The sequence below is a fragment of the Channa argus genome, chromosome 14 (assembly GCF_033026475.1).
Source record: "Channa argus isolate prfri chromosome 14, Channa argus male v1.0, whole genome shotgun sequence".
In the NCBI taxonomy this organism is placed as follows: Eukaryota; Metazoa; Chordata; class Actinopteri; order Anabantiformes; family Channidae; genus Channa; species Channa argus.
Genome location: NC_090210.1, coordinates 8177281 through 8191491, shown reverse-complemented (window position 1 = coordinate 8191491; position 14211 = coordinate 8177281). Strand labels below are relative to the sequence as shown.

At 41.0% G+C, this 14211-nt stretch overlaps 1 protein-coding gene across 1 annotated transcript in view; it reads right to left on the bottom strand.

The window, feature by feature from the left end:
- kcnn1a (potassium intermediate/small conductance calcium-activated channel, subfamily N, member 1a) overlaps nucleotides 1-13779 on the bottom strand; it is a 45593-nt gene extending 31814 nt beyond the window's left edge. The window contains exon 1 of the mRNA XM_067474948.1: nucleotides 12425-13779. Coding sequence (XP_067331049.1) covers nucleotides 12425-13714 — 1290 coding nt within the window. The 5' untranslated portion in view covers nucleotides 13715-13779. The remainder of the gene's footprint in view (nucleotides 1-12424) is intronic.
- Nucleotides 13780-14211: the final 432 nt, after the last annotated feature.

The window sequence follows — 14211 nt, the reverse complement described above, 5'->3', positions numbered from 1 at the left end:
ATTTATATAATCTTTCAGATTAAGTTAGAAATTGTCATCTTTAAACTCTGACTAAAAACACTATTTCCTTGTAGTATTAGAAATGGTGTCTCTGTGTGCCCATGTCTTATCGCCCTATACCTAATGCCCTTACATCTCTATAGGGATGTCTGCTGTTGAATGATGGCTGCTTCTGTGGGATAAGTTTAAACTAAGTCTTTTGTGAAGATATGACAGTCCTGGGATTTGAAAAGGCTCTGACGTTATATGTCTGGCACAGTCAGTGCCTGTTTGGTTGTGTATAGTAACATAATGTGCACTGAAGTGAACAGCTCACTTGTGTAAATTACAACAGGAATATGTACGTTGAAACAAATGAAAAACACACTGCAAGCGTGCATTAATCTTGTTTTTTACATCATAACTTTTTAAAGTACTTGCAGTCCTACATCTACTCATGTCCTTCTTTGCATATTGTATTTATTCAGTATCTAATGTTGCAACTCTGTCTCCCAAAATTTGTTGTAGGAATGTAATGTTTAGGAGACCGGGTTGAATCACCAAATCTGCAAGGGACTAAAGTGATTACTCAACAATCTTATGCAGTTGAAAGATCTTTTTGTTTTATTTTAGAACCTTGTAGCTCTGATTCAAATCACAAGTTATTCTTAAAATCAACACTGTATGTCCTGTTTTTTCATAAGGATCACATGGCAAAAAAAGGACACAATGTATGGAAAATTCTGAATTCAACATGACAAATAGCTAGGATCGGCTCTAGGAACCGTGCGACCCTAACAGCATAAGCAATGAAGACAATGGATAAATGGATGTATGGAAGTTGATGGTGCTAATGTCTTTGTAAAACACAACTACAAGTTAACTACTAAGAGGGACTGCAGAGCAACGTAGCCTCCACAGGTTTGCAATTGAATTATTTAAGTATGTTGCATGTCAATTCTTGTTTTTTGGCCTTTTTTCGGCAAATTGACAGCCTCTTAGTAGCTTCACGACTGCCTTTGTTTGGATTTCTTATCCACATTTCTTCTCAGACAGGATACCCAGCCTTAATTTATATTATACTGTACAAACATATTCATAACCATAGTCAAAATACTGTTTACTATCATTACTGAAGTAATGAGATAGTGAACACAATACTGAAGTAAAACTAATGCTAAAGATGATAATGTTCTGTTTTTAGAGTGGTCTTAATCCAACTATTTGGGGGGCTGGTGGCTCAGTGGTAGAGCACTGGCTTGGGATGCAGAAAGCAGTGGGTTTGAATCCCACCCCACCAGCGAGGATGAAAATGGGTGGGATGTGGCAGGAACTTATTGTTTGTGCAATATTGAAAGCTGCCCTGGTATATCAGTGAGGCTACGCTAAATAATAGAGAAGCCTGTCTGTGTAATGCAGTCCTCGTCAACAACAGCATATATCTAAAATGATCAGACAACTGAAGTAACATCTTTCTAAAACAGTCTCAACAAAAACTGAACATTTTTGAAGGAGGGGTATGAGTATAAGATCACACAAGATGCATTTAAAATTATGTGGTTTAAGAACAGTAAAATACTGGGTTCTAGTAAAGCTCGGCCTCCCACATGGTCTCTCTTTCTTTTACTCTTCAATTAGAGATTAAATTGGGGAAAAGTAGCCAAAAACAAGACAAAACCTCCTTGGAGAAAAAAGTACACAGGTACACGCCTGTGGGAATGTGTTATTGTTAGGACTAATAATATGCTGTGTTCAACAGAGACACATTGCTATTATAATTAGGACCCAACAAGGTTACTGCAAGCTCGCATGAGTGTGTGTCTTATAAACTAGGTCCTGGGGAGATTGGGGTTAGAACTAAAGAGGGGTTACTTTCCCTGTGGGATGCCCACTGCCTCATTAGGAACCTTTTTAATTTCCAACAAATTAAAGGAGGGGGTTGTTTAAAACTTCATTTGTAGATCAGGGCCATGAAGGACAGGCTGATCCTAGAGAAATGCTTAATAAATTGATTGGGTGTGTATCATTAACCCCTAAGAACCACAGCTGCCACAAAACTCACACACTTACAATGATACTAAGTTGTCCTGTTTATTACATCTTGCAGAGCTTTTCTGTTTAGTGCACCTCTCCAGGAAAATGATGAATGTGGTTTGCAGAGAAGTAAATCCTTAATGCTTGCTGGTGTCATAACTAACTCAAACTTGAACACACAACTGAAACTGCATTATCCGAATTATCTTTATCACAAACACATATCAATCAAGCTGCTTATCAAAACTAAGGTGCTTTAACCACAGATCGTGCCTGTAAATAATCACATTGGCCTTCATTGGTCCACTGCAGGGAAACATTCTGGTGTCTGAAAATGTGTAGACTACAAAAACAGAGCTTTCTGTTCAATTAATTTAATTATATAATTATTTTAATGAATCAAGGATAGATAATAACTTTGGCTCTCTTCGACATTAATTGAATTTTAACAATCCACTTCAAACAATGACTTGGCTATACTCATGCTTGTTGTCTGTCAGTCTGCAAATTGGATTTGTTTATTTGTGTACCATAGACCTTGATGTTGTCCAAAATCAATTCAGACTGGTATATGAAATTATGGCAAATCTGAGCTTCTGGGGAAAGATTTGTCAAAAATTCCTCACATAGAGTGTGTCTGACATGTTTTTAATAATTTTTGGACAACAGCAAAGACAATTAAACATATCCGCATGTATAGCATGTGGTTGCGCAGGACACACAAACACTCACAAACCCAAATACAACAAACCACAAAAGCCTGAAACATAGCATAAGCCTATGTGGTCCCAGAAGACGAAACCATCTTCATTAGGTGACTGTTCACCTGGAAGCGATTTGACATCTGAACAGCACCACAGTGGCCATATATTCCCAGGAGAGATTACTGCCCTTAAGTGCCCCATATCCCACAACACAATCTTTACCTTTCATCAAACTACAGCCACTTCTGTGAGGTCCAGGCGCAGTCTCAATATATAAATGCCACTACCCGACAACTTCTATTTTCATTGTGAGGTGATTGTAAGTCATTTGAAAATGAGGCCTCGGTAAATTCAGGCTGAAGCAGTTTACTTTCTTTTCCCAAGGCAAAAAACATCAATAGCTAAGAAAGAAGCCGAGACAACCTATAGCACAGGATGGATCAATAGTGAAACAAACTCAGTAAAGATTGACTGGAGAGTTGCCTGGAAACATCTTGCTTGAGATTTACGATGAGAGTAGGACACAGGCCAACAGCAGAAACTAGTGGACAACACAGGGAGGAAAAGAGAGATGAAAGGTGAAAGGACCAGAGTAATTGTCATTTGTAGCATTTTATGATCAAAGTGAATCCTTACCAAGGAGAATGAGTTACTTTTACATACCAATAAATAACATGAATAGGTTTTCCTTTGTGCTTGTGTGCTGCCCTGTGTAGAAAATAAACGGCAAAAAAATTTTAGTTTAAGAAGGTTGAGTTCATGTGAAAACCCTTCAGTTTTATTCTTCATATTCTAGTTATCTTTTCTTTTTATTTCTATGATAGTCATTTCTAGAAACGATTTCTTTTTTTAGATTCTAGTCGTTGAGAAAGGGGAGGGGGGGTGGGGGGTGGGGGGTGAATGATATCTGCTTAAGCAGGCAGTGCACATTTGACATTCCAATGGGACATTTGCTAAAACAGTGACAAGATAGAATGAGTAGATATCAGGATTCATTGCTGTCCCACTCTAACAGAGAGCTCTTACCATATGTCACTCAGCTCTAGCATGTTTTGACTGGTGCAACAGTCTTCTACAGGACTCTAGCTAATTGAGTATCCTTATCTGGCTCTAAACCCCCTTTTTCTCTGATGAAGTGAAATACAGGGTAGTAGTTTTTATTCATCTTAAGGCACCAAAGAAAATTTAAAACACTCACACATTTAAAGTTACTGTCCTTTACTGCATGTAATCTCGTAATCTTGTAAACCATCACCAGACCCCACGCGGTATTATACTACAGTCAAGAGTAGCTGTCTTTGGTCTTTTACGTATTACATGAAAAAAGTTCTGGGAATTGTGCTAACAGCCTTAAGCTACAGTACAGTTTCAATTTTTTATTGGTTATGAAATTAAGTGCTGCAGTTTTCTAATGCCTCCTGGTCCCTTTAGTGTAAATTGATTCTATTTAAAAAAGCTTTTTTTCAGTCTGACAGAGAAGAATAGGTGGCTGGGGAGTTGAAATGAGTGATCAAAAATGGACTCTCAAAGAAAGAAAAATGGGGACGTGGGAGGGGGTTAAGTAGAAAATAGCAGTGACAAAGAGGGAAATGCACTGACCACCGTCCTATTAAGGGGTTAACAATTGGAAGGGGACTTGTAATAGTAGCTGGAGCTGCTGTATAAGTAAGAACTACAGCAAACAAACAATCAAACACCATAGAAACCACTAACATAAACAAGTGAGGAAGTGTGCAAGAAAAAGAAGAACAAATGTTATATTTTCTTTATGTCAACATCTTGTAAAAATAATATAAACCTAATCTTATTTTCAAAAAAGAGCATGTACACAGTATATTGTTAGCAAAGCAAAGCATTAATCCATTCACGTGTCAGACCAAACTGTAATAGATGGTGTAAAGTAACTAAATTGATTGACCTTAGTACTGTACATAAATCATTCCTTCCAGGAACTTCTATTGTTGAGATAAAAACAATTAATTCAATCAATCCACCTGAATTCTGCTCAACCTTGCAATTTACCGTAACATGTTTCGCAAAATTTTAGAAAAGCTGTCCTGAAATCAGACATTTTAGGCCACAAAAGTAACAAAAAGGTTTGCGAAATACTGGCACTTAAGCTGTGAGCAATTGCTACTATACTTGAGCAATTTCATTTTCAGCTTCAATTTTACAAATATGTTACTCTTACATTTATTTGAAAACTACTGGAACTAGTTACTTTTAGGGGGCAACTGTAGCTCAGTTGGTAAGGTGGTTCGATCCCCGGTTCCGGCTACATGTCGAAGTGTCTCTGGGCAAGACACTGAACCCCTAACAGCCCACTACCATCCCCAGCTGTGCAGTGCCGGTCCAAGCCCGGTAGAAATTGGGGAGGGTTGCGTCAGGAAGGGCATCCGGCATAAAAACTGTGCCAAATAAACTTGCGGACAATGAACCGCTGTGGCAACCCTGATAAGCTGAAAGGACAAAAAAACTGTAACTAGTTACTTTTTATTTAAATTTAATGTTTACATTGAGCTAATGAAGTTGCTTTTTAAATGCAGAACATTATTTCTCTGTTGTGGTATTGCTGCTTTTACTTAAGTAAATGATCTGAGTACTTCTTACACCACTGACTGGAAAGACATGCACGCCCATAAACACAAAAGGCAGTACCCTGTCTTTGTAAACGTGACTGCTGATGCGTAATTAAGCACTGGGCCAGGATGCTATGACTCAAAAAGAAAATTGTTCTTGGAGAAGACCACTGGGCTGTGTCAGTGAAGGTTTTCTGAAGAAGTGGGTCTTTTGCACGAGTGGTAACTGTAATACAGCCAATGTGACCTTTATCATTTGAAGATCAGACTGTGGCATCTACATGATAAGGATATGCTAAAGCTATCCTCCCACTCACTCACTCACTTGTTCTCTTTCCCTCGCACATAAAGGTGCATATGAAAAAGGCAAATGTGCACAGATACACAAAACACATGCAGAGGAACAAGCACATGGACATACAAGAAAAGCCCCATGGAACAGCTGTTTTATCGCGGCTTACATTGCCTGTAGTCAACTTCAGCTGAGACTGATCATAATTGCTATGTTATATTCATAAAAGGTGTTTTATATATTCCAACTAGGTGATTTGAGGTAATGAAGAGGATGGGAAGAGAAATTGCAAAAACTGAAGGAAAGCAGCTTCATTCAGCTTCTCTTCTGTTGGTGTGCTGGAGAGAAGTCACTATAGCCGGTGACAACAACACGCACACATGTACATAGCAATTTGCATATATTAGACACATATCCTAGACAGACACACACACTTGGCTAATTTCTTAATCCCATAGAAACATTCTGTTTGTACAGTATAAGAGTAATATATAGTACCGCCTCTCTTACTGCTAAAGGCAGGGTAGATCTGACTAGATTCAGATCTGGTAAGGATTCTCATTTTTGACTGAATATTTTTCAGTGGCTAAGGGAGTCTGTGGCTGAATGGTTGTGTATCATGTTCTGTAAATTAAGTAGTATGGCAGCTCAAGGGATCAGCAGCCAAACTGTGGCCTGGGGGCGCAAATACCTAAGGAGCTCTCTTTATGAATATATACATGTATGTTCACATTCGCAAAAAAAGCAAACAGTCTGCTGCACAAAAAAATAAAATAAATAAAAATTGGGCAGTGGTGGAGTGGTTAGAGGTGCCACCTCACAGCTAAAAGGTTTTGTGTTCCTGGCTGACTGTAGACTTTTTGTGTCGAATTTGCATGTTCTCCCTGTGAGTTTCCTACGGGTACTCCAGTTTCCTCCCACAGTCCAAAGACATGCTTGTTAGGTTAATCGGTGACTATAATTGCCTGTCGGTGTGAATGTGAATGCTTGTATGGCTGTCTATCTCTCTCTGTGTTGGTCCTGAGATAGACTAGCATGGCGACCTGTCCAGGGCGTATCTCACCTATTGCTCTATGAAAGATTGGATAGGCTCCAACCCCCCACAACCCTAAATAGGATAAGCGTTTATCCTATTTGGATGGATGGAAAAAAAAAAACTTTGTATGGAATTTCACAATGGCAGGAGAAGCTTTCCAAACTTGCATTTGCAAGGGTACACTGCAAGCAAGGCGTTAGCTGATTGTGTGAGCAAAGTATGATGAAATCACACATCTCTCACATCTTGCCACTGCACCCTGCTCTCCCACCAAACACTATGTTTAACAAATATTTAAAAACAGCCATCAGGCAATATTGAAATGACTCAAAGCGCTCACACGTTGACAATGTAATAACATATGTAGAAATATACACACACACCGTCACATTCACACACATACAGTAGGAACCCATCATTGTACATCTGAATCTCTTCATTACTGTAATGAATGACAAATATCTGCTTACGGTTGCATTACTCACACTCTCATACTCTTTTGTGTTGTGCTCATGCCCTAACGCAGGAATGGCCTCAGATCAATAACCTAATTAGCCATAAAGCATATGCATTGCTGTGATACATTATATGCCTGGCATTGCTTGGCTAGCATCTCAAAGGAATCGCCATATAAATGAACTGCAGCCATTTATTAAGCAAAGAGCCATCAGGGGGGACTTGGCATTCTAAAGAGATTTTTAAAAAAATTGTAGGTTACAACACACATTAGAAAAGCTAAACATCACGCAAGGTCAAACAGTCAAGTTACAAATTGCATTGACTGCTGGCAGACCGAAAACATCTGCCATGCTGCGACTCTACCCGTGGATTTAGTAAGCAGCGAAGCTCACACGGTGACTGAGGAAACCCCCATCACACATTCTTTCCACTCTTTGTATTCAACTGGACTGCAAGTAATTCAATACACCTCTCCTTGTGCAGGCTCACTCAATTGAAACGCAAAGCGAATGAACTATATCAAGTGGAGCACTTTTTGAACACCACTTACAGTGATATCAGTGTTTGTGTGGGTTGCCCTACAGTGTGTTTTTGTGTGTGTGTGTGTGTTTGTGTGTGTGTGTGTTTTGTGTTATGTGGACCCGTGTGCAAGCCCATACTGCAAATGTGTGAGCATGTGTAAAGTGTAAAATGAATCGTACATACAAAAGATAATCTTGTTCTACACATGATTCCTTGACCAAACTCAATACCCCTGAGACAGACTGCTCCACAATACCAGGCTGATCTCTCCATAGCAACACACATGGTAACACAAATATATTTGAGAGCAGCAGTGCAGCACTTAAAAAATAGAGGAAACAGCATTCAATTATTAAGAGCTTAATGTTGACACTTTCTGCTCATGTGTTGACTAGCTGCAGCCAAAACTAAGAGGGTCCCAGAGCTCAAACCTCATCGTATACAATGGTGAGCCTTATCAGAGATCTACAGCAGTGCGACTCCTTCATCACGCACAGAGGATGTGAACTAGAATCTGCCCCTTGTCTGACATTTAATTGTTCAGGAGGGTGTGTTTACTTTCAAGGTGTTGGCCGCCCTCTCAGACTTGAATGCAGCAGGCAGTGGAAACATGGACGCTTAATGAGAGAAAAATAAACAGAGGCTCTGTAACGACGCTGAGAGATGACTGATAGAGAAAGTTTAAATCAACATAATGTTTCTCCTGGCATCAGCTTGCAAGTAAATCATAACGCTGAAAGCAGATCTGTTGACATCCGTTGTCCCAACTCCAGCATTCAATGTTATACCTCAACGTTAATCCATGAAAAACACAAAACCGATAAGATGAACTGCCTTTTAAAAGAGAACCGGCAGCCCAATTACCTGAGCATATTTCCTTAATTTAGACAAGAGGAAAGCAAAGGAAAGGATACAAGTGATTTGGTAGGATCCACTTTAAATAGATTAGCTGGAATAAAAAGTGGAACGAAGAAAAGTGAAGAACAAGAAGCTTTAAATGAAAAAAATCATCAAATATATAAAACGTCCATCAAAAGGGAAAACAAAGAATGTAGTTTGGCTGGTAGGTAACAATGCTGCTGTTCATGGAACAAAATCACTTAATTTCCCTTTGACAAAGCTTTTACACACACAAACAGCACAGCTATGCTAAACCTTCTAGACAGCATCAAAGAGACATTAAGTTGGTTGCAAGTGCCACTTTGATATATATAGTGTTGACCCTTTCTAGATCATATAGGGCATAATATATATGTGTTGAACTGTGGCTTGGCAGAAGCTGCACAAAAGGCTCTACTGTAATAGCTATTCTCCTCTTTTTAACCATCCGTTCTGCAATGACACATACAACCCTATGTTCTCCACAAAGGTTGAATGCAGCAGGCAGTGCCAGCCTGCACTTGTCTAACACACACACACATAAATGCAGCTCCAGTACAGGCGAGTAACTCACAGGCCAGTGCACTAACAAACATGGGTGATGTGACAAAAAAAAGAGAGATAAAACCTGGGTGTGATTGTTCTTAATTCTTCTTCATTCTTTTTGCTTTTTCTTCCTCTGGGACTATAAAATGATAGCAGAATTATCAAACAACACAAAGACTAAGTGAAGAGTTAGGTAAGAGATTTAATGTTTCTTTGTTTTATGTGATTATGTGAAAAAGTTATAGGTTTGTTAATTGGTCAAAAAAAAGGTGAAATAACATTAAAACAATATTCACTATTTTCTGACATTTTGTAGGCCAAATAATTATCTGATTTATCAAATGAATTGAATTGATTGATGAAAAGAACTGTTGAGCTTTTAGCTGCAGTGCCCAGAATGCACCAGGAAGGATTCATCTGACTAGAGCATCCACAAATCACATTTACTACCCCAGCGAGAGACAGAAATCACATTGATGTAATTTTGAACCTTATGGGCAGTCTTAAATGTGGGGGAAAAGTGTCCTTCCTATTATTGCAGAATTTTCTTGCTTGCTTTCTTTTTGTTTTTCCTTTTTCTTTACTTTCAGACTCCAGAAAAGCCCTTAATTAATCTGCCACACTGTAATGTGATTTCATTTTTATTTTATTTTATTTTATTTCTGCTTAACATGACATCTGTGCATCCCTAAAAATCAGCCTTGTTGAACAAGAGAAACCAGTGTTTGTGTACTACAGTGTCCCTGCAGGGGATATCACCATAGCAGTAAGTGGCAGGCATTAGAGTACTTACACAGTCTATCACAATAGAGACAGTGATGCACCTTTCAAAGCACAATGTTACTGAGGCTGGACACACTGTCATTCTACCTGCTATCAGTTCATTGGGCAGGATATTGAGTTTCAGGGTGTGCTGTAGGATACTGTAATTGTATACACTTTATCAGGCTTGTTCTGTCACAAGTGTTTTGTTTAAGGGATTTCGAATGGGAGCAGGGTTAGGGGCTGTCTCATTAAGGGTGAGTCAATAAGATGTAACCCCGATCCCACAAATATCCATGAATACATAAGCACATCTAGCCATATCAAAATACTTGCCACTGTTGGAGCTGAGCGAGTGGAAAAGGTTTGATACTTAAGGCAAAATCTATCATGGGAGCACTTCTAAGATTTTTTTTTGTATGTTTGTTTCAGATTTCCAGTTTCATGACTGAAATGGGATTATGTAATAGTTGTGCCACAGAGAAATGGTACAGAAGCCCCATAAACTAGTGGTGGTTTACAGCAGGGCAGATGATAAAGGGAGAATACCACTATAAAACAAAATTTATTTTGACATTTTGATCATTTTAGGCTGAAGGAAGAATAATATAGTTGGTGTGCTGTTGCATTTCTGAGACCATTTTGGAGCTTTTAATTTCACTTGAGACGTCAGAGAAGTTTCAAATACACACACACAAAAAAAGCATCATATCTGATAATGTTACAGTAGCCAGTATCATAATCAAGCTGGATTTAATAGACATAACAGTCCTACAGCCTGCTCACTTGGACTATTTTAAAAGTCTTTGTAATGACATTTTAGTCTATAATTAGTACAATAGGAGCGTTCATTCATGCCTCTATGATGCAGGCACAATGCAGGCAGTTTAGGAGACAATGCAGCCCTGGGAAGTACTTCTCATATGCTGTTATGATAGTACTTTTAGATGTTAAGATATCAAGTAGCACCCTTTTCACATGTATTTTGGGCAATTAAACATTTGTTTTGCTACCAAAAATCTGGTTGTAGGTTTTTATATGTATCTTCACTCTTTGCCAATTCTTCCTATTTTTAACCTAAACCAAATGGTGGCAACTTCAAAAAAAAGTTTACTTTCCCTTTCAGTCGTTTGGTCATTTCTCTGTTCTGCTGATGCTCCAAAACTGAGCCAAGTTCAGAACAGTCATGTCAAGGTGGTTCGATGTACCACCTTTTGCTACCGGTGCCAGCTCAGCCCCTGGAAACAGTTTCAGCATTTTAAAAAGGAGTCCGGAGCTCTCCCTTTAATGCAGCATCCTCATCAATGCCTCCTGTTCTTTTCTCTAGCCTGTCCTGCAATTTAAAAACTTAACCTCAAGTTAATGCTGGGAAAGCAAAAACATAAACAAAGGTAATAATTAAACTGAATAAAACCCACCAAAAAAGAACATCTGCATCTAAAATGTCTAAATTTCCATGTTCTAACCTATAATCAGTCAGATTCTGTGGAGAGACAACTTGTGGCAAAAATCCAAAACATTTCACAGCTATTTATTTTAATACTTTGCAGTTTGACTTGGGTTTATCTGCTTTACTTTTCCTCAAGATACAGCAAGAATTTATGAATAGTAACATTTACTGCCAGTTAATAAAGATGTACCATGTACTAATAATACAAAATAGACTTTGAACATTTTAATCAAATAGTTTAAATGCTTCTTGAAGCCCAGTTTTCGTCTCTGTTTCTTCTTTCTCCTATTAACACACACGATGACACATACATACGCTTTCCCAATTATTTTCACAGTTTCACTTAACCTATGATTTCATTTTCTGCGGGGTTATTTTAACTTATTTCACAACCCTTTCTTGACATTGTGTCCTGAACATGTTTTAACTATTGGTGCTTAATATGTTGTCCAATCAGTTTTTTTATCTTCTTGATCTTTGGGCTTTTTCTCATCTTTACTTCTCGGTTTTATACGCACATAATATGAAAATCAAATAAACAGAATGAATAGTATTGGGTATTTAAGTGCAGGCCAGCTGTCCTACACGGCACATAATGTAAGTTTGGAAGTATATTGAGCACCAGCAGCAGCTGCTCACACTAACAGGTAGAGGCCTAATAATAACTGGTGTCTAGAAGCCAAAATATTAAAATTCCTCCGCTCAGATACCCCTCTGTTCTGTGGTAACAACACACGCTTTGTTTCTAATTCCGCTGCCAGGGAGCGTCATTTGAATATTTTCAGTGGGCTACCCAAAACAACACTGCAACATGGAACAGGTGTGTGTGTGCACGCGCGCGTGCGTGCGTATGTGTGTGCTTTCGCAATCGCGGTTTTGTGCGTTCATGCGCGCACTTGTGTGAACAAATGAAACAAATAGTCTAGCAGGTTGGATAAGAAATGTCGCGCACTGGGTTCCACTGGCGGAGGTTACAGTGCTGCCTTTTGGAAAAGCTGCCCGTGACAACATCCCCGTAACATGCATAGAGGCGCGCGCGCACACCACCAACATATAGATGAATGTGCTCTATAAAAATCATATGACAGGCGTGGTCAGTAAGTATAAACGTTAAGGCCACTTTGTTTTTGTAGTTCAAGGCTAATTTGGAAAGAAAGGAGAACGATAATTTTGGAAATCTACCTTATGGAGGTCGATGAGTATCCTCTCCTCTCCTTTATGCGGGCTCTCTGGCCACAGGTGATAGCTCGAGCCGTAGTTGGGACTGTCTTTGCTGCTGTTGCTGCCAGTCGCAGACGAGTTTCCCGTGTACGCCTGTTGTGTTGCCGGGGGGGTTACGCGGGAGTCGCGCCTGTGTAGAACCTGATCGCCTTGCACGGTGATCCTGCCTGTCTTATTGCGGTTTTGTTCACAGTGCTGCGGACGCTGGGGACAGAGCCCCAGTGCGCCTTGCTGCTGCTGCTGCCGCCGCTGCTGCTGCTGCTGCTGCTGCCGCTGCTGCTGCTCTTGTTGTTGCAGCAGTGGAGCCTGTCGAGTTCTACATAGCTCTCCTGAGGCGCTGGCGCAGTAGTTGATAGGCAAGCTGCTCCCAACCAGTAGCTGTTGCTGCGCTCGTAATTGTGGGATCTGTTGCTGTTGCAGGTCCTGAGTCTGACACTCGAATGCTCTCCGGTCAGCCTCGGTTGACTCACATACATTTAAAGAGCGCCCTTTCTGCGAGTTTGTACGGATTCCTTCAGGGGAGGGGTCCCTCTGTTGGAGTCTTAAATGACTCTGCTGTTGCTGTTGCTGCTGCTGCTGCTGCTGTTGCTGCAACAACTGCCTGTGGTCTCGGTGCCCTCCTGCTCCTCCTCCTCCCCTGCAGCGTTCCACGATGCTTGCCTGTTGGTAATTATTGGCGCTCCTTCGGAGACGATCCTCCCTTTTAGATTCCCGGGAAAACAGCAGAGAGGCGGAGGACGACGTTGGTGGTGGTGGTATAGGCGGTGGAAATAGTGGGGAGGGCTGCGGTGGGAGAGGATCGACAGGATGGTGCTGATTTTGAGAGAGGCTCGCCTCCTGCTCGGAAAAACTGCAGTGGCAGCTTGGAAAAACAGGCTGCTTCTCCGACTGCGGCGGTGGCGGCTGCTGCTGAGAGCCGACCGGAGCCCAGGGATCCTGCTGCAGGTGCGCCGGCTGCCCTGTGTTGGGTTCACTGCCTCGCTGTGAAGGTCGCTGGGCGGTGCCGTAGCTCGCCAGAGGTAGAGAGTCGCCGCTGTGCACAGGTCTCCGAGAGGGCTGGCTCAGACAGGGGAGCTCCTGGAGGCTCTGGCGGTGAGCGGCGGTGGTGGAAGTGCGGTCTCGGTGGTGAGCAGGGGGCGGGGGCGGCAGGCTGAAAACAGGAGCTACTGGGTCTCGGTTCTGCTTGCTGCTTCCTTGCTTCTGGTCGGGGCTTTGGTGCTGATGGACAGCTCCCGCGTACCGATGCCGCATCCCCTTGATCGCCTCGTCTCGCTGTGGTTGCTCCTTTGCCGTACAGAGCTCCGGCACCCGTTCATTGCGATCAGTCCCAGCAGAATAGGACCGACTTCTATCATTGGTAGGTTTGACCAGGACCTGCCTTAAAACGTCACTGTACAGCCAAAACACCGCCTTCGACTGAATATCGGTCCATTGCCTCCTATGCGCACAGGTTTCAGCGGATCGATCACTCCTTAAGTGTGATATTACAAGGATAGGACGATGGAGATGCAGAAAGCTGTTTACATTTTCCTCAGATGCTTCATCATCTTAATCCACTATGGACCCGACTGATCGACTTTGTCAATGTTGTCAAAACCATCCCGCATAATCAGAAATCACTTTTTCTGCTACGTCACCCAAACAGATCCATAGGCCTGTCAAACATTATGTTTTATCCATACATATATGTAGTTTATGATCAGCTGTCTGTATAACCTTTGATGGACGTCCATTAAGTGTCGGCATTT